Raw genomic sequence first — 25,817 nt, forward strand, 5'->3', positions numbered from 1 at the left:
GGCTCCGCGCATGCTAGGCTGGGAACGTGACTTTAAAATTTTGCAAAGTTTATGTGTAGAGTGACCAGAAACAATAGGTCTTGGAGGAAATCAGCCAAAGTGACTGGATTTAGATTTTTCTTTTAAGATTTACTTTATTTAAAGAAGATTTATTTTGTCTTTAATTCTGGGCATGTTTCTGTGTATCTGTAAACGCTGAGTGCCCTGCCTGCTCAGACCAAAGGCATCAGACCTGCATGGAGCTGGGGGTTCCAGCGGCCTGGTATATGTGCTGGAACAGCCTGGGTTGCCATCAGGAACGACTGGAGCTCCTAACCCTTACCCCGTCTCTCCCGACTGTAATTCAGATGCTAAAATCTTATTTGTGTGCCTTTGTTTTCTTTCTTTGAGGTTATTTGGGCTCCTGGCCAAAATTTTCAGTGCTAGGCCACCTCCCAAAATTTCTGCTCAGCTTCCATTCTGTTAGCAGACAGTTCTACCCTTTATTATAGCTGGGTTTCGGCTTTATTTAACAGGAAATCTTAAGCATTTCTAAAAGGCTAAATTTTCAAAATTTTTAAATTATTATTTAGAATTAAAAATATGGGACATGGCTGGGTGTGGTGGTTCATGCCTGTAATCCCAGCATTCAGGGAGGCAGAGACGGGGATCTGGTCCACAAAGCGAGTTCAGGATAGCCAAGGCTACACAGAGAAACCCTGTAATGCTACAGCAGTTCTGCAGTTCTGAGCCTTTCTTCACAAGAACCAGGTACCTTCGACTGCTGTCCCTGGGTAAAGGGAGTGAGGCCTGAACTTACCAGAAGTGTCCCAGAGGAAAGAAGCCGAATCCTTGGCTCTGCTTGCCAGGCTTTTATGAACAAGAAACCGAAGCGCTGCTCACAAACGCTGGTCTTGCAGTGTGCCTGGAAGCATTTCTAGTAATAGCTGTAAATCGGGGACAGTAAGACAGCGGTAGATGAGCTCGGATCTGTGCGTTTGCGTCATTGTATTTATTTGTCAAGAACCCATCTCAAACTCGCGACTCGCCGCTTCGTGTAGGATGTAAATTGTACTTTTTTAAACAAACAAATCAGCGGAAACGAACCTCAGCCTCGCGGGGGGTGTGGCCTGAGAGCGGTCTACCGGACCGCGGCTTAGCCTGGCTTTTGGCCAGTCCCTGGCGGTGGGCGCCTCGGAGGAGAGCGCGCTCTAGGGCGCGGGTCGGGTCGTGCTCGGGGTTCGCAGCCGGGCTCTTCCTGTTCCTGCCGCACCCTCTTCCCCGGCTGCTGGGGGCGGGGACCGCGGGCTGGCTTAGGGCTGGCTTAGGGCGGGCGGCGGAGGGCAGAGATGGAGGAGCCTGACGCGGCGCGGCTGCCCTCTCGCCTGGCCAGACTGCTGTCGGCGCTCTTCTACGGGACGTGCTCCTTCCTCATCGTGCTGGTCAACAAGGCGCTGCTGACCACCTACGGGTGAGGCCGATTATGCGGGACGCGGGGTGGCCGGGGCCTGCCTTCACCGTGTCACCAGCCAACAAAGTCCGCTTGAGATCAGGAGCAAGCACACACCGGCTGAACTTGGAAAGTCACCGTTGCAAGCTTTAAATAAGTACAACAACGGAGAAAGAGTGACTTTAAGGGCTTCTTAATTTTGAGACAGGCATTCAGCTAGCTCACGCCGGCCTCGAACGCAAGTCTTCATGACCCAGCCTCTCCAGTTGCTGGCATTACAAGTGTGCACCGCCATAGAAAGTGTATTTGGAGCAGATGATTACTTTTTAATCTTTGTGGTGTTTTTGCAACAGGGTTGCATGCATCCCAGCCTAACTTGACTCCCTAGTAGTTTTCCCGTGCTCGCCTCCAGGGTGTAACACCACACCTGTTTAATACAGTGCTGGGGAAGCAACCCAGGGCCTTTCGCTCTTAGGGAGCAGCTACGTTTCCAGCTCCAAGCAGAAAGAAACAAAATGCATGTTCCACGGATTACATCTGGACTTGTGATCTGTTTACGTAGTTTGACCATTCTTAAATAACCGTATTTCTGGAGATTTACAAGATGAGGGTTTTTGGATTAGAGTGGAGTGTGCCAGAAACTCTGTGCTTCTTTGAACTTATTTGTAAAGGCTATCCTATTTAATTCCACTGTGTGGTAGCAATCCTGAGAGAACCGTGGGTTCGAATCGGCCCCAGCCCAGGGATGAGTGCTCTGCCTCTGGCACTAGTCCATACTTAGCATTCTCAGTAAGAGCGTGATTGACCTCCCAGGGCCGAATGAGAGCCCTCTGTAAAGGCTGTAAGATGGCTTTTTTGTCTTATGTTTGGGAAAAGTGCCACCTACCTCATGTCCACAGGTTCTAAGTCCAGCAGGTGTTACTGAGCACCTGGTATCCCCTGAGCTCATGGTGAGCACTGGGAAAGAAGGATGGACCATGCGAACCATCGTCCGTGGAGGTTCTGTTTCAACAGCAGGGAATAAACAATCAGGTTCGAGAACAGAAAAACCTATCAGATGGGAGCTGTGAGAGAAGAGGGTTGGTGCCTCAAGAGAACAGCAAGGGCTTGGCCTCCTGAAGTTGCAGAGAAGTCCACACCCGTAGGTGATTGGAAGGGAGTGAGCAAGTACAACCGTGGTAGGAGAGCCCAGCAGAACAATGCAGGGAGGGTGGGGCCAGAGCTTCAGGTCACTCACAATGAATGCAGTGATACTGTGTATCCAGGAAGTGCAAGCCATGGTCGCAGGTTCATAGGTAACTGAACAGAACAGGTAAAACCCCTTTATCTCACATCCTAGTGTACCAATAGTAATCTAGTACCATTGTAAGTGTGTGTCAGCTGGGCACACACCTGCAGTCCTGCACTCGGAGGCAGCAGCACGTAGATCTCCAAGTTCCAGGCTAGCCTTGTCTGCAAAGCCAGTCCAGGACAGACAAGGCTACACAGAGAAACCCTGTCTGAAGAAAAATCCAGGAAAAAAAAAAAAAGGAAGAAGAAAGTGTGTCTGTGTGTGTGGGCATAGCTCAGAGGACAACTTTCTGGAGTCAGTTTTGTCCTTCTAGCATATGGGCCTCATGGATGGAACTCGATTCCTTCATCCTGGCAGCAGGCTCCTTTGCCCCCTGACCATCCTGCCAGCCTAGCACTCACAGGGGGTGGCTCACAACTACCTGTAAGTTCAATTCCTCTTCAGACAGCCGCACGTGAGCTACACTCACAAACACATGAATAAAAATAAATCTTTTAAAAAACCCCACAAACTACATGGTAAAGGAATTAAAATGAGAGGCCGGAGTGCTGCCTCAGTAGGTAAGAGCGTTGTGTGCTCTTCCAAAGGAGCCAGGTTCAATCCCCAGCACCCACATGGCCATTCACAACTGTCTGTAACAGGTCCCAGTGGCTCCGACTCCCTCACACAAGACAAACACCAGTGCACATTAGATAAAAATGAATAAAATTTAAAATACACACAGGCCAGTTAATACACAGTGCAAGGTAATAAGGAAGAAGAAATTGTCAGGGTTGGGGATGAAGCTGTTGGTAGTGCTTGCCTAGTGTGCAAAAAGCTGGCTTCACTCTCTGGCACCGCACAATAGTGAACACCTGTAGGCCTGTCGCTGGGGAGGTGGAGGCAGCAGAATAACAAGTTCACAGTCAGCAGACACATAGGTTTAAGGCCACCTTGAGCTATGAAGACCTTGTCTCAAAGTGAAAGCAAATGTGGAGGAGCTGGAGAAATGGCTCTTGCAGAGGACTCAGTGTGGTTCCCAGCACCAACAGGTTGACTCACAACCACCTGTAACTCTGGTTTCTGGGATTCCAATGCCACCTTCTGCCTTCTTGGGTACCAGGCACATGGTGCACATGTGCAGGCAAAACACTTAAAGACATAAAATAAATCTAAAAAAGAAAAACCCACACCTTTATCCCAGCACTCAGGGAGGCAGACGCAGATGGATCGCTGTGAGTTCAAGGCCAGTCTGGGCTACAAAGTAAGCCCAGGACAGCCAAGGCTACACAGAGAAACCCTGTCTCCAAAAGGGGGAAAACATCAAAGTCAACAGTTAAAAACACGTCACGGGCATCCTCATATCTGCTAGAGGCACTGGAGCTTGTGGGCTACTGACGGGCTCCAAGAGTAATACCTCTAAGAAACACATTGTTTTCAGCAGGAGCCAGTGAACACTGGCCACTGCTCTGAAGACAATATGTGTTCAGTACACCATCTCTTTCATCTTTAAAGCTTTGAGTTCTAGACTAGGACTGTGTGTACCCCAGTGGTAAAGGTCACCTAGCACTAAGAAGTCTGGAGTTTCATATCTTGCACTGAGTCGGGGGTAAGATTTCTATGACTGAAGTTTTAAGTTCTAAGTTCTCTGCCCTCCCCCTTCTGTAGTGTAATGCCATTCATCTTGGCTCTGTTGAAATAACATTTGTTTCCCTGATTCAAGATTCTCTAGGCATATATTCTCGAGGAGGTTGGGGTGATTCAGTTACAATGAGCTATGGCAACTTGACCCCAGCCAGAGCTGTTTGAGCAGAGTATGTGCTAGGGGCCAGAAGGAAGAAATTCCTGAGAGTTCTCTGACAAGATTGTGGGCATGAATGGAGCTCATTCATCTGTTTCACTTTGAACAGATTATTTCTGGTTGGGGTACAAACCTTCTGTGTGGTCTTTGCTTCTTGTTAAGTTCGTACTTGTCCTGGCTAGTTTACTGTCATCTTGACACAAGTTAGAAGAGTCACCTGAGAAGAGAAAAACCACAATTGAGAGATGCCTCCATATGACTGCTCTGTAGGCAAGCCTGTGTGGCATTTCCTTAGTTAGTGACTGATAGGGGAGGGTGCAGCACATCTGTGGGTGGTGCCACTCCTGGTCAGGTGGTCCTGGGGTGTATTAAAAAAAAAAAAAAAAACTGGCTCAGTGGTTGAGTGCACTGTCTGCCCTTCCAGAGGTCCTGAGTTCAATTCCCAGCACCCATGTGGTGGCTCCCAACCATCTATACAGAGATCTGATGCCCTCTTTTGGCATGCAGGTCACGTGCAGATAGGGCACTCATGTAAAATAAATAAATCTACAAAAAAAAAAAAAAAAAAAAAAAGCCATGCTGAGCAAGCCAGCAAATAGTGTCCCTCCATGATTTCTGCTTCAGTTCCTGCCCTGACTCTCCTCAGTGAGAGACTGCTACCTGGAAATGGAGAATGAAATAAACCCTTTCTTCCCCAAATTGTTTTTGATCATGGCAACAAAAACCCTGACTAAAAGAGAAACCAGTTTCAGGTCATAGGGTATTACTGTGACAGACCTAACTATGTCTGACCATTTGTTTTGGAGAGGATTATGGTATTTGAACTTTGTGCCAGGTGCTCTCAGAACGCAGGGAGCTGTTCTGTGGAAGCTTGGAAGATAAAAAGGTTGGCAATCTTCTTTGTGATATTTCAGAAAGAAGCAAAGGTTCTATCAGGACCATTATTGTTTAAATGAAGGAAAATCCCAGTCCTTCTATTTTACCAATATAAAGACTCAAGAGCCAGATGCTGGAGTAAAAACCTGCTAGCTCAGTGAAGCAGAGAAAACACCCAGCTGACTTTCCTTCTCAGCTCAGGTCCAGGTGGAAAAAAAAAAAAGCCAAAAGGGTCTCTAGTACAAACTGACGTCCCAGGAAGAAAAGGCCAAAGCTTGCTAGTTCAAAGCCCAAAAAGCCAGGGAGCTGAGGAACTGAAGCCTAAGCTAAAACAAGAGGTTTTGTTCGTTTGTTTCTTTTGTTTTTTCAGTTTGAGCTAAAAGCTCATTCTACTTCTCCATGCTGTCTTAAATACCCCTCAACTCAAAGTCCCTCTTACTCTTTAATCCTTGTCAGCTGGTTTCTAGGCTGCCTCTTGACTTAGGGTTAACTTATTAGATCCTGTGTACAGAGAGCTCTTGGGTTAAAGGTGTGGGTTGGGGCTGAGTCATACCATAAATCACCTCTTTACAATAAACAGAAAGTTCCTGGATTAAAGGTGTGTGTTAGGGCTCAACTACACCAAACAAGAAACAGGGTTTTACAGTTCACAATTTTGGGGATCACAATGGGATCAAGTATTCTACAACAGACCATTTATGTGATATTTTAATTTAAGAATCTGTTTTTTTTTCTGGTCAGCTAGAACTGAAGAATTAGCTGTGATTAACAAAAGAACACAACCACTAAAGCAAAACCTTTGCTTTGCTGGGACAGTCAGTGCTGGTCAACTGGAGTTGAAGAATCAGCTATGATTAAGAGGAAACCAGCCTTACTGAGGGAAAAACTTGAGAAGTATTTCCTCAGGGTCAGCACATAGAAGGTATAGTGCAGAGGGGCCAAGCCAATAACTTGTGCTAGCAGCTGAACTTGTTAAGAGTTTCCCAGGTGATATTAATATTTGAAGACATAAACGGTTTGTAGCAAGCAGCTGTGGCTTCCAGGACAGCAAAGGCTACACAGAGAAACCATGTATCAAACAAACAAACAAAAAACCAACAAAAATCAAACTTTTATTCAGTTCAACAAATATTTGCTCAGAACTTGCTGTACACATTTGCTTTGTCATTCACCGGAGAGCTTGGGTGTGTGTGTGAGAGAGCCAGAGGAGTAAGTGCAGGAGCCGCGTGAACACTGTTGAGGCAGAAGCTGAGTGGCCCTTTCAATCATTCTTCACCCCTTTAGACAGGATCTCATTGAAGCTGGCTGGCTGGCTGGTCAGCAAGCTTCAGGAATCCTTCTCTGCCTTGGAGCTGAGGCTGCTGCAGCGCTTGACTTTTTACATGGGTCTTATCTTTACACAGCAGGCCGCCCCCGCTGAGTCCCTCACCAGCTCTGTCACAGGAGTGAGTCTGCACTTCTTTAGCTTTGCTTCTTCAGAATTCAATTCACAAATTAGTGAACCGGATTTAGTGGCACCTACCTTTTATTCTCAATACTTTCTCAAGCCTGAGAGTTCAAGCGTAGCTTGGACAATACAGGGACGCTGTTTTAACCACAAACAAGTGCTCCCCTGAAACAAACAAACAAAAAAAAATCCAAAAAAGAAAAAAAAAAACAGAAATGAACAAAGAATGATCCATAGGCTGGCAACTGGGAGCATTGTTCTTAAATGTTTGTTTTATCATTTTGGCTTTTTAGCATTCTATTATGATAATTAAAAGAATGCAAACAGAAGAGAATCCTTAGACGGAAACCACATTTAAAATTACCATAATCGTTAGAATAGTTTCAGATCTGGATGGTGGGATTTATACACAGATATTAGTGTATAAATGGAGACAAATACAGGTTGAATTACATTGCACAAAAATATTTATCATAAGCATTCTTTCTTTGCTCTTTTATTTCTAAGTGTTCTTTAATCCAGAAATGGGGGGGGGTCTGTAGGTGTAATTTTTGGGGGGCTACTTTATTGGGTTTTTACATCTACTGTCCTTCTCCACACCAATCCCTTCCAACTCTCCTCTCCCACCCCCCAACACTAGGCAGCCGAGAAAGAAGGTTAGAGGGGAAAGGAGATGGAGACCTCTTTGCACTACTTCCTGCTGATTTAGGGGACATCCAGTTCCTAGGGGCAAGTCCAGTCTCTGTCGTCAGAATACCCAGCAAGCCATCAATAGCAAGGCAGCAGCAGGGGCAGCAGCTGTCGACACAGGCCCTCTCAGGACTCTGCCATTTATCCCTCTTCAGAGTCTCCATAATGAACCTGTCTGCAGCTGGCAAAGATCATGGCGCTCCTAGAGCATGAGACAATCATAGTTAAAGGCTGTGGACTAACTGAAGCAGCCTCATATCCCATACCTGGGATTAAAACAAAAATGTATTCACATAACATAACTGGGGTTTTAAAGAAGCTAGGATTCTCACTACAGGGGACATCTTATTTAACCGTTTGAGGGTTACCTGTGTGTATCCTGTATCTACCTGCCTACTTTTTCTAAAGATTTATGTTTCTTATTTTAAATAATGTGTGTGTGTGTCATGTACATGGGTGCCATGCTTCTGGAAATGGAGTCATGGGTCCCCTAGAAGAGCAGGAAGGGCTGTTAACCAATGAGCCTTGTCTATTTGGAGACAGGGTCTCGCTAACCTCCTCAGGCTGGCCTTGAACTTGGGATTCTTCTGCCTAACCTTGCAGTTAACTAGGATTGTTGGGCTAGTCTTTACACTCTGTTTTATTTGGGGTACTTAAGCCTCTGCCTTCCTTTCACCAATGCCCTACCCTAGGTAAGGGAGAGAAGGTTAGTGGGGAGAGTGGCCGCAGACCCCCTTACTTCTGTTTGGGGTTGATAGGTCTTTTGGGGATATACCAGTCTGTCAATAACCAGCAGCCAGCCGTCTCCTCCAAGCCGCTGCATTGAAATGTTTCTCTCCATGTGTCTCCTCCAAGCCTCCACTGGTCCGTCTCTGCTCTCTCCAAACTGACACACATTCTCTTTCTGGGCTCTCATATTTATAGTCCTCAGAGTCCTAGGCCTATGCCCCACTCCATGCTGGCAGGCCGTTAGCAGCTGGCAAAGACCATGGCCAGCAGGAGGCACTTAGCAGCTGTGGACAAACTAAAGCCCAAGCTAAAATCCCACACTTGGGATTAAAACAAGAACATATTTATATAACATAACCCAAACTTCTGTTACACAGGTTAATGAACAGGCCTGCCTACACCAAAGCCCACCTCCACTGACACACTTCCTCCAACAAAGCTCCTAATTAATGCTCCCAATTCTTTAAAATAGTGCCACTCCCTGATGACTAAGCATTCAAATATATGAGCCTATGGGGACCATTCTTATTCAAAGTACTGCAAGAAATTTCTGGTATATGGTATTTTAAATTTTTTATTTCTAGTAACTTTATTTGTTGTATTCTGCTTTTTTAATATACACAATTATGCCTGTTTTACCTTCACAGAACAGAGGAAAACTGCCAAGTTTAGCAACCATCAGTTTTTTTAAAAATGAAAAAGAAATTGAAGTTTCCACTCTCTAGTCTCTGTAACAGCTCTTGTTTTACATATCTCTTTAAAATGTTGTATGTTGCTAAACTGATTTGTTATTCTATATTTCTTGCAGTTTCCCCTCACCAATTGTTCTTGGAATTGGACAGGTGAGTTGAAAAAGCATCAATATAGCATCAAAAAGCCACCGATATATAAGCTACTTTAAATGCTTTTCTTTTTAAGATTTATTTATTTATTATGGTTGCTCTAGCTACATGTACACCTGCAGGTCAGAAGAGGGCACCAGATTTCATTATAGAGGGTTATGAGCCACTGTGTGGTTGATGGAAATTGAACTCAGGACCTCTGGAAGAGCAGTCAATGTTCTTAACCTCTGAGCCATCTCTCCAGTACCCCCCAAGTGCTTTTTTTTTAAGATTGTGATTGGCACCAGTTATCTCGACCTACACACACATGCTGTGGCACACCAGTGCCACAAACATAAAAAAAAAAGCCAAAGTTTAAGAAAGCTATTTTGAAGCACTTCTTAAACGTTTACAATCTCATATGAAGAAAATTGAGTAAATTATAAAGTGTGCACAGGAGATGACTTTAATTCAGAAACAATAAGATGGTGGAGTGGTTCTAACTCTCATGTTCTAGACTGCCAGGACTCTTGTCATTATTTTAAAAGTGTGTGTATGTGTGTGTTTACGTGAGTGAACTTGCCGTGGAGTCCAGAAGAGGCCACTGGCTACAGGTGGTTGTTAGCCACACAGCATGGGTAATGGGAACCAAGTTTGGGCTCTCTGCAAGAGCAACAAGAGCTCTTAACTGCTGAGCCAGCTCTCTCCCAAACTCATAATTTATAGGGTTTAAATGAGACAAATTTGTTGTGTTGGTTAATTGTAAAGATTTTTTTAAGATTTATTTTATTTTTTTACTTTTGGTTTTTTTTTTTTTGAGACAGTGTCTTAGAATGTAAGCCCTGGCTGGTCAGGATCTCACTTGTAGCCCTGGCTGTCTTTGAGCTCTCAGAGATCAGCCTGCCTCTGCCTCCAGAGTCCTGGGATTAAAAGTGTCCGTTGCTACGCCTGGCTAAATTTTGTATGTTTGTGTGTGTTTATGTGTGGGTATGTAGGTGTGAGCAAAAGCCAGAAGAAGTCATAGGATCCCCTGGAGCTAGAGTTGCAGGGAGTTTTGGACCACTGGAAGTGAACTAAACTTAGGTCTTGCAGAAGAGCAGCAGGTACTCTTAACTAATGAACCATCTCCAGGAGGCCCCAGGAAGAAAAATCTTAATCTTAATGCTGTTCAAAAAAAAAAAAAAAAAAAAAAAAGCACTTTGACTTTACTTAGGACATTTTTATTAGCTTTTATTAATTGTACAAAAGAATGAGTCATGATATTCTCAATGTGTATAACGCACTTTATCCCCTCCAGCACTCCCTCTTGCCTTGCTCTTTCAGAAAGCCCCTGTGTATTTTCATACCTTTAAGTGGGTGCGTGTAGGTGGAGTTAGTACCTTATCACCTGCTTTTGAGACAGGGTCTCGCTGTGTAGCTCTTGTTGTCCTGGAACTCTCTACGTTGACCAAGCTAGCATCAAACTCACAAAGACCCACCTGCCCCTCCTGGGATTAAAGGTGCAAGTCACCACTTGCCTGGGAATTTCCCTTTGTAAAATTTGTTTCCTTCTGCCCTGGTCTTTCAGGGTAGAAGCTAACAGACCTCACTCAGTTTGTGGCCAGCCTGGTCACTCTCAGGGGTATCGCCATTTCTAGAGCCCCTGAGTAATGTGAATGCATGAATCTACTTGATCAGACATTTTGCTTGATGGAATCCATTCAGGGGTGAGAATTTCAGCTTCACAAAAAATTCCTCCCTCTGGCCTGGAAAGTGGACTTTTAAAACTATCTTTCTTAAATATTTGCTTCTGATTATGTCAGGGTACCTCGTACTGTCTTTCCAGATGATATTTTGCTACGTTTCTTTCTCCTTTTAGATGGCCACCACCATAATGATACTGTATGTGTCCAAGCTAAATAAAGTAATCCACTTCCCTGATTTTGACAAGGAAATTCCTGGAAAGGTATGTGTTGAAAATTTTAAAAACAAAACAAAACCAAGCAAAAATAAGCAAGCAAGCAAACAAACAAAAACAGCAACAGGATTAAAAACTGACCTGAGAGCAGGGCCCTGCTCCACACACTGGGGATCACTCCTCTGCTTACACTCACTAGAAAGTATTTTTTTTTCTTTTCTTCTTTCGCTCTTATTATGTATTGTAGGTTGGCTTTGTCCTAAATCCTTCTACTTAAGCGTTTTCAGTGCTAAAAAAGAAAGTTCTTAGTAAGCATTTTATAAGTACATACAAGTATATATGCAGTAAAGATAAAAACAGGGCTGGGAAAGGCTTGGGACCTCACTGAGTGAGTGAGTGAAGTGCTTTCCGAGCAAGTGTGAGACTTCAGTTTGGATCTCTTGCACCTGTGAAAAGCTCTACTTTAGCACAGCTGCATCAATGTAGGAGGCAGAGAAAAGGCGAATAACAGCAACACTCACATGCTCTGAGTTTCAGAGCCAGGCGTCCTTTTACTGTACCATGGAGACAGCCCTGTGTGACATGTAAGTGAATCGGTGCAGGTATGTTACAATAAACCTGCACACACACACACACACACACACACACACACACACACACGGTGCGGGCCAGATTTGCACTGGGTCCTAGTTTACTGATTTATGCATTTGGATTTTATTTTTAGTGTAAACTGATAAGAGCTGTGAGTAAAGAATACAATTTGATATATTGGATATACGTAGAAATATACAATGGAAACAGCATTGAAAGATGTGTCTTCCTCCTAGGAATTATCAAATAGTTGGAGGGGACCAGGTATACAGCACACATTAAATTCTTAGAATAATTCTTTGTTTTCCCAGACAAAGTTTCTCTGAGTAGCCTTGGCTGTCCTGGACTCCCTTAGACCAGGTTGGCCTCACAGAGATCTGCCTGCCTCTTCCTTCTCTGAATGCTGGGATCACAGGTGTGCCCCCCTGTGCCCGGTTCTTAGAGTGATTCTTGGACAGATGATATGAAATACCTTAGGGTAGTGTTTATATTAACAGGGTTAGTTGGTGTTTTTTAAGGGTGAGGTCCTTGAATGGCTTTTCTGTATGCTTATAGTTAATAATCATAGGATGCTAGGTCAGATACAGGGTTGGGAGGTGGATAGCTTTCAAAGGGACTTAGATAGCCCAAGATGATTTGTCTCTTGTCTGTAACATTTTAATTCTCTGAAATCTTGAAGTTTCCCTCTTTGGCTTTCTGGACTCTTCAGCACAGGTGCAGTTTCTTCTGTCGACTTCCTCCCTGCCTCCCTCCCCTGCCCCCGGGAACTTCAGAGTGCATTTAAAATAAGAAGCACTAATGATACTTTATTAGCCTTGGTGGTTTTGGTGGTTTTTTAAAATGTAGGTTCAGGTTATCCAACCAGAATTGCTACCCAGCATCCTACCTTTCATGTCTTTTACCTTCGCTGCATAGTACATGTTGATAGAAACAACATCTTTGGTCTCAAAGTAAGAGCTTAAGTATTTCGTTATGAAACAGGGTTTTGTGGACTTTTGGGGGGGGTTGTTTCATTTACTCTTTACTGTATAATGTAGCTTCTCTGTCGCGACCGGCCTTTGCCGATAAGGACGACGCAACAACCGAGGATTTCTTCAGCGGCAAGTTTATTGTACAGCTCTTTCTTGCAGATGGTGAAGGACCCAAACCCCGGGTTGTGCTTTGCTTAAATAGCCAGCAGCGCGACCTGGTCTGTAATTGGTGCTCTGTTCAAGTCTTCATAAGCATATGGCTGGCAATTGGAGTGCAGCCTAAACCCTCATTAGCATAAAGCTGCGCATGCGTAAACTGCAGGGCGGCGCAGGCAAGAAGCGCGAAAATGCTGGCAAGAAGAACCAGGAAGCAGGAAGCCGGCGCCATCTTGTAATGGCGGGAGCGGCTCCCGACATCTCCCCCTTTTATATATATTAAAGGCCATCTCAATCAGAAAAATAACACACCATGAGGTTACCGATCAGCCTGCTGAGCCAACAGCATCAGCGATCAAGGAGTTTACACAGTGTAAGAGACCCTCTGCACCTTGAGTCCCGTGCAATGGGAACCTGAGCCCTGGGAGGTGCAGAAGTCTGTCTTGAACAGCGTCCTGGTGCAATGGGAACCTGTGCCCGTCAGGAGTGCTACAAGTCCAGACAGTGTCTCAACGACTGAGCATGTTAAGCCAAACTTGGGGAGATGCTCCCTGCTCTACAGCCAACATAGCCTGCACCATGGCCACATTTTTAAGATGTTGCTGTCTCTTAAGACGGCAGAGCAACCAAAAACAGAGGAACAGCCCCGCGAGCATAGACATGCCAAACATTCCTACACCAATCCATTCTTTAAAATAGGAAAATGCAGAGGACAACCAGTTAAATAATCCTTGAGTAACAGAAACATCTAGGCGAGTGGAATTAATTTGAACAATTGCTAGGCGTAATTTTCTCATTGTCTCATCAAATTCGGCGGACCAATTAGATTGTTGAGACATTGGCAAATATGGTAGCCCTATGGAGTCATTGGTGGTAAAGAGCCGGGGGAAGACTTGTGCATCATACATGACTGGCATTGGTCGTGGGAATGTTGATAGGATCCCCCAGCGGATCTCCTGGGTCTCCACCTCCAGGTTCATCTGCACTCCGCTCAGGATCAGGATCAGGGTTAAAATCAGGCTCATCTTGCTTGATCACTCTGGTCAGCCGCGCTGGAACCCAAATCGGATTTTCTTGATCCTGTGGGAAAATACACACAGCTCCCCTGGATCTTATTAAAATAGGATCCGGTCCTTTAATGATTATCAATGTTGCCGGAGTAGGTGCATCGTAACACAGCCCATACATCTAGAGTGGAGCATAGCACCTGTACTTGATGGCTAGCGTAAGGAGTAATAAGAGCAGAGAGCACAGCTGCTGCCAAGCCTTGATTTGTTACCGGTATTTGTTCATATACTTCAGGTGGGTATAAGGTCTGATTAACTACCCGAGCGTCCTCCCAGATTGGGAACGCGGTTTTAATCCGCTTCCTCTCTTTTTCTGATATCAGGGAAAATTTTGTCTCTGCAGATTTGGGTTTTTTAGTGGCTGACTTCCGCATGGAGAACCCGGAAGTGCCAGCATAGGCCACATATGGTGGCGGATCTGGGCGGTAACGCCCTTCCTCATATTTAGCTGCTTCCTCATCCAACTCTGCCTGCTCGTCAGGGTCGAGCCCTGATTCCTCATCAGTTTGTTGATTCTCAGAAGAGCTGTTTTCACTCTCTGTAGACTCCGGCTCGCTCGATGACGAGGCGGCTTTCTTCTTTTCCTTGCTACCAGTCTGTTTTGGTTTCTTAAACTTTTTAACTAGCTTTCGCGCCTTCAGCGCTTTAGCCTTATCTTCCTTGGTCCCATCCTTAGGGGATTTACCGGTCTTAATTCCCTTTTCTGCTTCGGATAGACTATCTTGGTGGGCCCGTTTCCCACAACTAAGGCACAGACAACACAACAAGACCACAGAAATCATACCTTGCAGAAAAGTACCGCGGTTCTCACGCCACTGACTTTGAATCCTTACTCGACGAGCAGTCGGGGTCCTTCGAAGCGATCCTCCACTCCGGGGTTCGGCAGGTTTCCCGGGTTTCGGCACCACTTGTCGCGACCGGCCTTTGCCGATAAGGACGACGCAACAACCGAGGATTTCTTCAGCGGCAAGTTTATTGAACAGCTCTTTCTTGCAGATGGTGAAGGACCCAAACCCCGGGTTGTGCTTTGCTTAAATAGCCAGCAGCGCGACCTGTCCGTCTGTAATTGGTGCTCTGTTCAAGTCTTCATAAGCATATGGCTGGCAATTGGAGTGCAGCCTAAACCCTCATTAGCATAAAGCTGCGCATGCGTAAACTGCAGGGCGGCGCAGGCAAGAAGCGCGAAAATGCTGGCAAGAAGAACCAGGAAGCAGGAAGCCGGCGCCATCTTGTAATGGCGGGAGCGGCTCCCGACACTTCTCAAAACAGTAATCTTTTAATTGTCTCTCATAGTGATCTGGCAAGGCTTGGCCAAGCAGGTCTGGTTTAAGGCTCTCCTTCCCTTGGGAACACAAGGAGAACTGTATTAGTTAGGGGTTGGTGGTGCTGATGGGAGATGGCCCCTCCTCTGTCTTTTGCTGTCTCAGAGCACCCTCACACTCCCCACACACCCAGCATGTGTACACACGGGAAATACAGTGAAGTTCTAACTGCGTCTTTTTCCTTTTGTTGAAGCTGTTTCCTCTGCCTCTCCTCTACGTTGGAAACCATATAAGTGGCTTAACGAGCACAAGTAAATTAAGGTACAGTTCAAGATGACAGTGGGGAGGGGTCTCCATCGTCTCCAGTGGTTCAAGCACCCAAGTCTGATTTTCTATTTGATTTTGCTTGTGTGTCTTCCTCGTTTGCTTTCTGTTGCTGTGGCAAACACCACAGGAAAGGTTCTGGTTTTTTGTCAATGCCTGTGCTTACTGTATTTCTTGATAGTCATGTCTCAACATAGAATGTGAGGTTCAGCTGGGCACGGTGGTACACAACTCTAATCCCAGCACTCAGGGAGGCAAAGGCAGGCAGATCTCTGTGAGTTCAAGGCCAGCCTCATCTACAAAGTGAGTCCAGGACAGCACAGGCTACACAGAGAAACCCTATCTTGAAAAATGAAAACAAAAAAGAATATGAGGTCCATGTCTGTCAGATAGAGATGTGATTATCTGGTTGGGTTTGTTCACACTAATATGATTATAGTTACTTTGGGTTTCATCGTGGCTTTATAGAAACAGGAATTGTCAGATTTGGTGTAGGTCTTCTTTGGTGTGAGGAAAAATTGATAAAAAAAAAAAAAGTAGTTAGAGGTATGGACTGTACTTAACAAGTATAGTCTTTATTTCACCTGTGTTTACTTTACCATCATTTGATTAATTTTATTAAAAGCTACTGTGAATAATAAAATATAGAAAGAATGCACTATTCTACCAAACTGCTAACCAGAAACTGTGGTCTGGACTGTAAAGATAAGAAAATCAGGACCTGGAGAGATGGCTCAGCAATTGAGAGCACTGGCTGTTCTTCCAGAAGAACAGTTCCCAGCACCAACATGCTCACATAGACATACATGCAGGCAAAACACCATTGCACATAAAATAAAAATAAATCACTAAAAAAAGAAAATGAGACTTGTACAAAAGCTGACAAGATGGCTGTGTGTGTGTGTACTATTTTGTTATTTTTAACAAACTTTGTCATCTTTAAAAATATTTTAATATAATTTATTTTCTTTTAAATTATATGTAAATGTGTGTGTGTGTGTGTGTGTGTGTGTGTGTGTGTGTGTGTGTGCGCGCATGGGTATGTGCATATGAGTACAAGTGTCCATTAAGGCCAGAAGAAGGCATCAGATCCCCTGGAACTGGAGTTACAGTTGGTTGTGAGCTTCCATGTACATGATGGGAACTGCAAGAACAGCAAGTGCTCCTAACTACTGAGCCCTCGCCAGCCCCATCACTTTGTCATTCTTCAGCATGGTTACGCCTTTCTTGGTCATTTGAATTTCTGCACTAATTTTGGAATCTATTTGCCAGTTTCTGCAGAGAATGAAAAAGCCAGGTGAGATTTGACAGATTTTGTGTTGAATCTTTAGCTTACTTAGAGTTTCTATTGCTCTGAAGAGACAGCATGACCATGGCAACTCTTATAAAGGAAAATATTTAATTGGGGCTGCCTTACCATTTGGAGGTTTAGTCCATTATTATTGTGGAGGGAAACATGGCAGTGTACAGGCAGATAAGGTGCTGGTGAAGGAGCTGTGTTAGTGGTTGTTTTACAAATGTGTGTTTCAGTTTCTTTCCTTTTTTTTATTTTTATTTATTTTTATTTTTTTCTTATCAGTTACAATTTTATTAACTCTGTATCCCAGCCGTGTCCCGATCCCTCATTCCCTCCCAGTCCCTCCCTCCCTCATCTCCACCGTGCCCCTTGCCAAGTCCACTGATAGGGGGAACCTCCTCCCCATTCATCTGATCCTGTTTTATCAGGTATCTTCAGGACTGGCTGCAAAGCTCTCCTCTGTGGCCTAACAGGACTGCTCCTCCCTTGGGGGGTGGGGAGGCCAAAAAGATAAACACTACCTCAGTTTCTTTCTTAACTGGGCTAGCATCCAAATAAATAATCAAGACCAAATCATTAAATTTGTTCAACAAGCTTTATGGCACAATAACTGAGCAGTGTAAGTCTATATTAACCCTCTAAGCTAGTCTGGCTTCCTCCTTGCCAAAATCCCTGAGGTATTTGCATTTTATGGATTTCTGTGCTCCAGCTGCAGCTCATGTCTCCTGAACCTCTGCCTGAGCTGAATCCCCACGTCCTCCCTCTCTCTTCTCCACCCCTGGCTGCCAGGAGGTCTAGCCCTATTCTCTCACTTGCTCAGTGATTGGCTGTTAAGCTGCTTTATTGTCATATCAGGGGACAATTGGGGTTCTAAGTTTAGACAGAAAATTCTCAGAACAAGGATTGCAACCAGATATAGCTAGGGAGGGGAGCCCAGAAATCAGCATTTGAATCTTTACGCTGTCTATAACATCATGTCTATAGGGCTGAGAGTTCTGCATCTTCATCCACAGGCAGCAGAAGCAACTGTGGGCTACACTGGGCATAGCTTGAGCCTATGAGACCTCAAAGCCTGCCCCCACAGTGACACACTTCCTCCAACAAGCCCACACCTTCTATCTAATAGTGCCACTCCCTCTGAGCCAAGCATTCAAACATACGGATGAGCCATATGGGGCCACCTAGTCAACATGTGAGTGGTACAAAATCACTCACTCCTGATTTTGTGACTTAATTTGATTTTTTAATGGGAAATAGTGCAATGAATGTTAACTCATTATATTTAATTTAGAAAATGACCTTAATTAAAAATGTTTACCATTGCTGGGTAGTGGTGGTACACTCCTTTAGTACCAGTACTCTGCAGGCAGAGGCAGGTGGATCTCCGTGAGTTTGAGACCAGCATGGTCTACCCAGTAAGTTCCAGGACAGCCAACTCTACACAGAAAAACCCTGTCTCAAAAAAAAAAAAATGTTTGCTATGTTTAGAACAAAAGTAGCAATTGACACTGTGTCTGATGTTAGGATCTTTTATGACAGCTTGCCAATGTTCACTGTGCTCAGGAAATTTACAATTCCACTCACTTTGCTCCTGGAAGCCATCATACTTGGGTGAGTTTTGTTTTTTGTTTGTTTGTTTGTTTTTTCATTCTTTCAACATGTTTCCTATGCCATGTGTTTGTTTGTGTGGGTGGGGAGCATATTTATATAAGTACTGTGTGGGCCTGTGAGACTGTGTGTGTACATGTGGAAGACATAGGTTGATATACTATATTTTCCTCTATTGCTCTGCACTGCTGTTGGAGGCAGGGTCTCTTACTGAACCTGGGCCTCACTGGATGGCTAGACTGGCAGGCCAGCAGGCCCCAGCATCTGCCTGTCTCTGCCTCCTAGGCTTGTGCACATCTTTGGGATGTGAACTCAGATCCTCATGCTTGATGCTTACTTATCAAGCCATTGCTTCCTGAGCTGTCACCCTAGTCCCTCTGTGTTCTTTTACCCCATAAATGCCCACCATGGGGTCTTCTTTCTGAGTAATTGATTTGAATTGCTACTTGCAGCAATTTAATGAAAACACCAATTTTCTTGTTCATTTAATGTCAATTATTTGTTTGTAAAAAAAAAAAAAAAAGCCAACTGTTTTCATGATCCCCTAATATCTTAATGAGGGCTATTTAAATGTTTATTATACAGCAGACATATAACATTGTATTGGAGAGTTATAAAAGAAATAACAACCATCCTTAATCGGATACGGATCTGTGTGCTGAGCTGGATGGAGTTAATAGTGACAAAGAACTTCCCAGATAGGGAAGGCAGGCAGAAGGGCAGTGGACACGGTTCTCATATGCCTGACATGATGTCAGAATAAATTCAATTTTATAAATGTTGATAGAGATTTTTCTTAGGAGGATACTCAGGCTGACCTCTGAAAATGCAATTTTTTAAAAAAATATATTTTGTTTAATATTCATACATGCATATGCTGTGTTTGGATCAATTCTATTACTTTTCCCTCCACTCCAACCCCACCTCAGTACCTTCTGAATAACACACTTAGTTGTAGCTGTATATGCATGGGTGTGGGACTTCTACCTAATCATAGGTTTTTAAATTTTTTTCTGTATTATTGTTCATTACAATTATTCACTTTTCATCCTTGAAAATGCAAGTTTTGATTCTGCAGTAAAGATTATCTGGCAGTGAAATTTAGTTAAATGTACAATGTTTTGGGTTTTTGGGGGGCGTTTGGGGGTTCAAGACAGAGTTTCTCTGTGTAGCCTTGGCTGTCCTGGACTCGCTTTGTAGACCAGGCTGGCTTCCAGCTCACACGATCCAGCGGCCTCTGCCTCCTTGAGTGCTGGGATTACAGGCAGGTGCAATGTTTAAGCCTTAGACTTGGCAGCAGACCTCTTTTGTTTTTCGTCCCAACGACTTTCCAGGGAGGACAGAAAAATCACTTCAAAATTAGATTAAGGAAACCTCTTAAGAAAGAAGTAAACCTGGCCTGATTTACACTTGTAGAGCCTTCTCTACATGAACATATTAAATGTTAGATTTTAGCTAGGGAGCCACTGCTGTCTGTTTTCAGGGGGTTTTTTACAAACATAAAATCCATGGTTTCTTTTTTTCTCTTCACCCCTTTTTCTTTTTTCTTGACTACAGGAAACAATATTCACTGAACATTGTCCTGAGCGTCTTGGCCATCGTTCTTGGGGCTTTCATAGCAGCTGGGTGAGACTTGGCCCTGCCCTCCTGTTCAATGGCTTCTTTGTGCTTTTGACAGTAGCAGCCTTGTCCTAGGGATTTTCCTTTTCCATCTGGCTGTTGCTGTACTGAGCAGCTAGGAGATAAATCTGTTGAGTTAGTGGCATTCCCATGTGGCCTAACACAACTTAAATAGTGTGACACTTTTTCATGATTTTTTTTTTTTTTGTAACTCAGTTGTGTGGGTCTTGAGTGTAAGTTCTGTAGATGACAGTGTAGGCATCACTGGGTGTTATCAGAACTGCCCTTGACCAAAAGCAGTGACTTGTTTACTTTTGTCTTTGAAAGCCCTCAGTTTAAAAGGTTTATTTGAGGTATTCTTGGGCATTTGATTTAAAATAATAGATTAGAGTTTGGTTTGTGTACTTAACATACACTATGGTTTGTGCTCATCCCACAGCACCCAATACACACACACACACACTCACACACACACCCTTAAAACAAGCCAACAGCTTTGTAAACTCAGTCGTTTTTTTGTTGTTGTGGTTGAAACCCTATTTCAAAAAATAAGGTGGAGTGACCAAAGAAGACACATAAGTGACATCGACCTCTGGCCTGCACATCCACCAGGGTACGTACGTGCATACATGCTGGCCCACATGTATGTACACACACAACACATACGTGCATGCATGCCGGCACACATGTGCGCACACACATTTCTCTGGTGAGGAGTGGTCAGTGCAGAGCCAGAGTGAGTTCACTTTTACCCAAGAACCAGCTGGGACTGGCTCTCCTGCTTTGGGCGCGCTGGCGGCCTCACCTGAAGTTGACCATCACCAGTGTCTTCATATTGTAGCCACCAGCCAACCACTGCCCTTACCTTACATCTTGTTTCAGGGCCCTGAGCAGGTCCAGTTGTTGTTTCATGCGTCCTGTTTATGGTGCCTGTCGCTCAGGCCCTTCCAGAGATAACTTCTTGTCTAAGTTAGCCAGCTCCTGTGCAGACAGTTGCTGATCAGATTGAATTGGATGAGCCAGGTTCAGGCCACCTTCCACTGTTTCAAACATCAAGTGTGTACTGCTTTGCCTGTGAGGTCACAGCAGTCATCCGCTGATAATCCTATCGGATCTGTTGCATGACATAATTCCTCAGGGGCACACCTTGGCATGGGCCTGCCTCAAGCCCTTCACCACATCATTATATTTCATAGCAGTCTGTCTTCTGACAATTCATGTTCTGAATTATGACCTGGGTCTGGGTAAACGGGAAGTGCAGGTGGGTGACTCGCATCACATGTCAGTCGTGGTAGCATGCCTCCTCCTTTGTCGCATCCCCTCGATGTTTTTATGTTGGTGCTATTTATTTAGGGTAGAAGCAGCTGAGGTGCTGCTTCTGGGAAGAAAGGAGCCTTGGAAGGCTTGCGTAGGCACAGAGGTCCTCACTTTGCCTTTGACAGACAAGGGGCCTTGTAGGCAGCAGATGAAGAGGTCTCCCAGCTTTCTAACTTGGGCTATACCCTGGGCTCAAGCCTGCTTAAGCAGGGCTACTATGGGTGGGCAAGCCATGCCCTTAGGATAGTCACGACTCACTAATTGTTGTGCCAACCGGTCAATTAGCAAACAAAGGGTTTGCATTAAAGCCGGACAGTTCAGGTCCCAGATCTTAAGCTAAGTGTAAGTAAATTGAGGTCACCTGTTCAGCTGTCCTGTTGTCATCTGGAAGGAATTGGAGGAGTTAGCAAGTCACTATGAGGGGGGAATAATTTGCCTCAGAAAAGATGACGCGAGCACTGCACACAGATGGACAAGCAGCCAAGCTGAGGCCAACTTGAGAGCGTCTTGATAATGGCCTCCCCTTCCTGTTCTCCCTGCCAGCTCTGACCTCGCATTCAACTTAGAAGGCTACGTTTTTGTGTTCTTGAATGATATCTTCACAGCAGCAAATGGAGTTTATACCAAACAGAAAATGGACCCAAAGGTACCAGACCTTCCTTCCTGCAGCTTTTTGCCTGTGCCATCTGGCTCCTGAAATGACATGAAAAATGAAAATGAACATGTTCTGTTGGCATGTAACTTGATGCATGTCCTGTGATTTAGAAACTACTAATTTCTTCTTAATTATCTTGTCTGTGTAAGACCTTGTTATTCTTGATACTGTAATAGTTTGGTTCAAAACTAGATAGGGAAGAACAGATGTCACTATTTTAGATGTACAATCAGAATTTATATATGTATACGTACATATATACACATGTATGCACAGATATGTTCGTGTATATTTTGAAAATCAAATTCATTTTTTAAAGCAGCCTCATGAGTGACCATGACCAATTCAGAAGGAGGGAGGGCATTGGTCTGTGCTGTAGGTTTCCAGACGTAAGTTTTGGTAACTCAGGCCATTATGCCTTTAAAGCTCCGTTTCTCCAAACCTTTTCCTCATGAAGTGAGATGGCTGTGGTCATTTGTCGTGTACCTAGTGGTGACCATCTCTTCTGATTGCAAGCTGTTGGGGCGCCCTGTGGTGCCACCCCAGCCCCAGCTGTGACCGGAAGCTGTTTGGGGTGAGCCAGCTTATAGGTCTTTGTTCTCAGCCTTTTTTGCTTTGTGAGGGAGTTCTCCCTGACTGATGGGTACTTTTCTGTGAGCTATTTTTAAAATCTGAGTGCCCATTTGTTTGTTTGCATGGTGACAGTTTTACAAAAACAGGTTCACTGTCTTCCTGAAAATACAATATGTCACCCTTTTTTTGAGGAGAAGTGGGTGGCCACTTTAGTGAAAGCAAACACAGAAGCTTTAATGGATAGAACAGATGTTTTAAAAGAGTTGGCTAACATTTTAAATTTACATGATCTTGTTTCAGATGTGCGGCTTTGAATACACTCTTAAGGGCAGAGTGTGAGAGCAGGATCTGGCTTCAGGCCTCTGTTTTCATTTAACTGTACATGCAGTTTTTTGTATAGAACAAACATTTATTCTGATGTTACAACACAGCACAGTGTTCCATTTTACAATAGACACTGGCCAAAAGTCTTACAGTACAGAGCCAGCCTTTCACACATTCTAACTACTCATAAATGGGCAGATTGGCTCAGGAGACACGATACCTTTTAGCTCTAAAGTTGAATGCAATTTTCTTATTCTCACAGGAGCTGGGGAAATATGGAGTGCTTTTCTATAATGCCTGCTTCATGATCATCCCAACTGTCATCATTAGTGTATCTACTGGAGACTTTCAGCACGTGAGTATGGCCTGTGTTAGGATCATGGCAGGTGAGGCTGAGTGATGAGGTGCTCAGCTGAGCGTGTTTGATGCATCTTTCACTGTATCATATTTCCACTCTGTAGGTTAATTGGAAGGTAACCCCATTGTTAGCGGAAAGGTATCGGTAATTTATTAAGTTCTTATATTCTAGGAGAATTTTGCCTCCTGGTGTGCTGGATCATGTGCTGTCTGCCCTCCCTGGCCTCTTCCATTGAGACACTGGAGACTTAGAGCTTCTTGAATTGAGTGATTGCCAGTCACTGAAACTATACGTAAAGATCTAAGAGCAATTTCTAGGGTTGGTGGTTTAGCTCTGTGGTAGAACTTTGTCTAGCATGCCTAGGGCTTGTGGGTTTGATCCTCAGTGTCACTAACAGAAGGCGGGATTGAGAGTTTTTTTTTTTTTTTTTTTAATGACAAAATACAGAAGCTATAATGATTAAAATACAACTCTTTGGGGCTGGAGAGGTGGCTTAACAGTAAAGGTGCTGCCAGGCTTGCTGCCAAGCCTGATGACTTGAGTGCCATCCCCAGGACCCACATCACAGATGGACAGCGCCAACTCTGGCAGATTGCCCTGACTACTGTGTGTATGCTGTGTCTCAGCCACACGCACAAATAAATGTAACAGAAAACTGAAAAATATATGTGTGCACTTTTAAAGTGTTGTGTGACAAGAGGGGGCCAGAGATACAGGCTGTACACTGTAATTAGTGATAATAACAAGGGAGAGCCTAACAGAAAAAAATCTGCTCTTACTCCATGACTGTTGAAATGTTTACAGAATTACACCGAGATGGCCATGGCTGAATCCGTTTTGGATTATGAATTAAATAAGGGAGTTCATGTGTACCTGTGTAGAGTCTGAGTTAAATACATGGAGAGCTGATGGAGTGAAACGCTTACTCTCCTTTAATGGAGGAAGAGTGAGTGAGTTGAATGGGGAGATCGAAAGGCCAAAGTTTTTGGTGACTCACTAGTCTGGGACATGAGTTCTAGACTTTGGACTTGTACATATCAGTGGATTATTAACTGTGCTTTGAGTCTGCCTCTGGGAAATAAGCCCCTCCATTAACAAAGCAGGCTCTTGGAAGATATTCTTGACCTTCCCTACAGTAGTCCCAAAATACAGTAGTTTGTTACAACCAAGGAAGAGGGGTTTTTAAAAATGGATGCTTTTTTTTTTTCTGATTAAAAATTTCCCCAAAGTGAAGAAGATTCATAATCCAGCATGCTTTGTAGGTGCTGTTTCTTCAAATGTCACCAGCATAGATTCATTCTTAAAGAAATAATTGAAAACTAACATTTATTAGTAAGTGTAGGCTGGCAAAGAATCTATATATTTCAAGGAATATTACTAAATATTTGTGGTGTGAGGAGTAAAAATAATTTTTATTTACTCTTTACATAAATACTTCTAGTCCTTGGTAATGTAATAAATGTAATTTATTACATTTGTTTATTTATTTGTGTGTGTATAAGGGTACGCTCATGCCATAGGGAATCACAAGTAACAGTAAAATCCTTTTATGATGGAAACTTTCAAACATACACAGAAGTTTGGAAAGTAATAAGCCCTTGTTTAAGTAGTTATTGATATTTAATGCATGTCTTTTTGAGAGGAGAAATGGGTAGTTATTGTTAATACGTCAGCAGCACAAAAGGTGGTAAGGCTGTGCCAGGTGGATTTAAACCGGACTGTCACTGACTTCATTTTTATCACAGGCCACTGAATTCAGCCACTGGAAGAATGTCTTCTTCATCATACAGTTTCTTCTTTCCTGTGTTTTGGGGTAAGAAACTGTACATAAGCAGAAGAGCTGGTTAATAGTATCTCTTGACAATTCAGATCTAAATATGCCCTTTGTCTGTCTGTTCTGCTAGAATCCTGTTTCCTGTGTTCTGTTGACTTTTCTGGACAGTGCACCTACCCCCTACCCTATCCCTGCTCCCCAGCTCCCACCATACCCACCAGCTCTGCATTTGCAGGTTCATGTACACATGAGTAGGAAAAAATGTGTCTGTGCTGGAAGTACAGACTTTATATTCTTGTTGGAGGTCAGAGAGTACTGGGTCCCCTGGAACTGGAATTAGTTGTGGTATGAGTTACCATGTAAAAACCAAACATAGATCCTCTGCAAGAGCAGCAAGTGCTCCTAACCACCGAGCCATCTCTCTAGCCACCATTAACTCTTCAGCTTTGTTGGACTTAATAGTTATTTGGGTGATGGAGTTCTTAATTTAATTTATTATGTCTGCCTGCCTGTCTGCCTGCCTCTCTGCCTCTCTGCCTGCCTGCCTGCCTGCCTGCCTACCCATGTGTGTGGAGGTTCAGTCCTGGATTTGATGATGAGTAGCTCTGGGTTTGTAGACAAGCTGCTTAGCCTCTCTGAGCCTCGAGCTGCTTCATCTTTGAAATGGGAACGTTTCATGAGATTTATGGGGCTGAGATATGAGACTTAATTGTAAAGTGGACTTGGAACATACTAAACACATAGAAATGCCAAGCTGTGCACTGTGGAGCATGTCTGCATAGTTCTATCACCCGACAGGTTGAGGCAGAAGTCCTGAAAGTTTATGGCCAGACTGAGTTAGAAGGAGGAGAAAGAAACAAAAAAGAAAAAAAAAATACTCTTGTGGTTGCTAATATCTCTCTCTTGGTTTTGTTTTGTTTTGTTTTGACTTTTTTGAGAGAGGGTCTTAAGCATCCCAGT

General features: G+C 44.0%; 1 protein-coding gene across 2 annotated transcripts in view; it reads left to right on the forward strand.

Annotated features, from left to right (window-relative positions):
* Positions 1-1,172: 1,172 nt before the first annotated feature.
* The window catches only part of Slc35d2 (solute carrier family 35 member D2), a 31,124-nt gene continuing 6,479 nt past the window's right edge, over positions 1,173-25,817 (forward strand). Inside the window, exons 1-9 of one of the 2 annotated variants that reach the window (XM_055597935.1) lie at positions 1,173-1,450; positions 9,051-9,084; positions 10,922-11,008; positions 15,261-15,328; positions 18,168-18,239; positions 19,794-19,862; positions 21,717-21,819; positions 22,988-23,080; positions 24,829-24,896. In XM_055597935.1, coding sequence (XP_055453910.1) covers positions 1,329-1,450; positions 9,051-9,084; positions 10,922-11,008; positions 15,261-15,328; positions 18,168-18,239; positions 19,794-19,862; positions 21,717-21,819; positions 22,988-23,080; positions 24,829-24,896 — 716 coding nt within the window. In that variant the 5' untranslated portion in view covers positions 1,173-1,328. The remainder of the gene's footprint in view (positions 1,451-9,050; positions 9,085-10,921; positions 11,009-15,260; positions 15,329-18,167; positions 18,240-19,793; positions 19,863-21,716; positions 21,820-22,987; positions 23,081-24,828; positions 24,897-25,817) is intronic. The other variant, XM_055597934.1, reaches the window with a different exon arrangement.

Source organism: Psammomys obesus, unplaced genomic scaffold, assembly GCF_907164565.1.
Source record: "Psammomys obesus unplaced genomic scaffold, mPsaObe1.curated_primary_1811, whole genome shotgun sequence".
Lineage (NCBI taxonomy): Eukaryota > Metazoa > Chordata > Mammalia > Rodentia > Muridae > Psammomys > Psammomys obesus.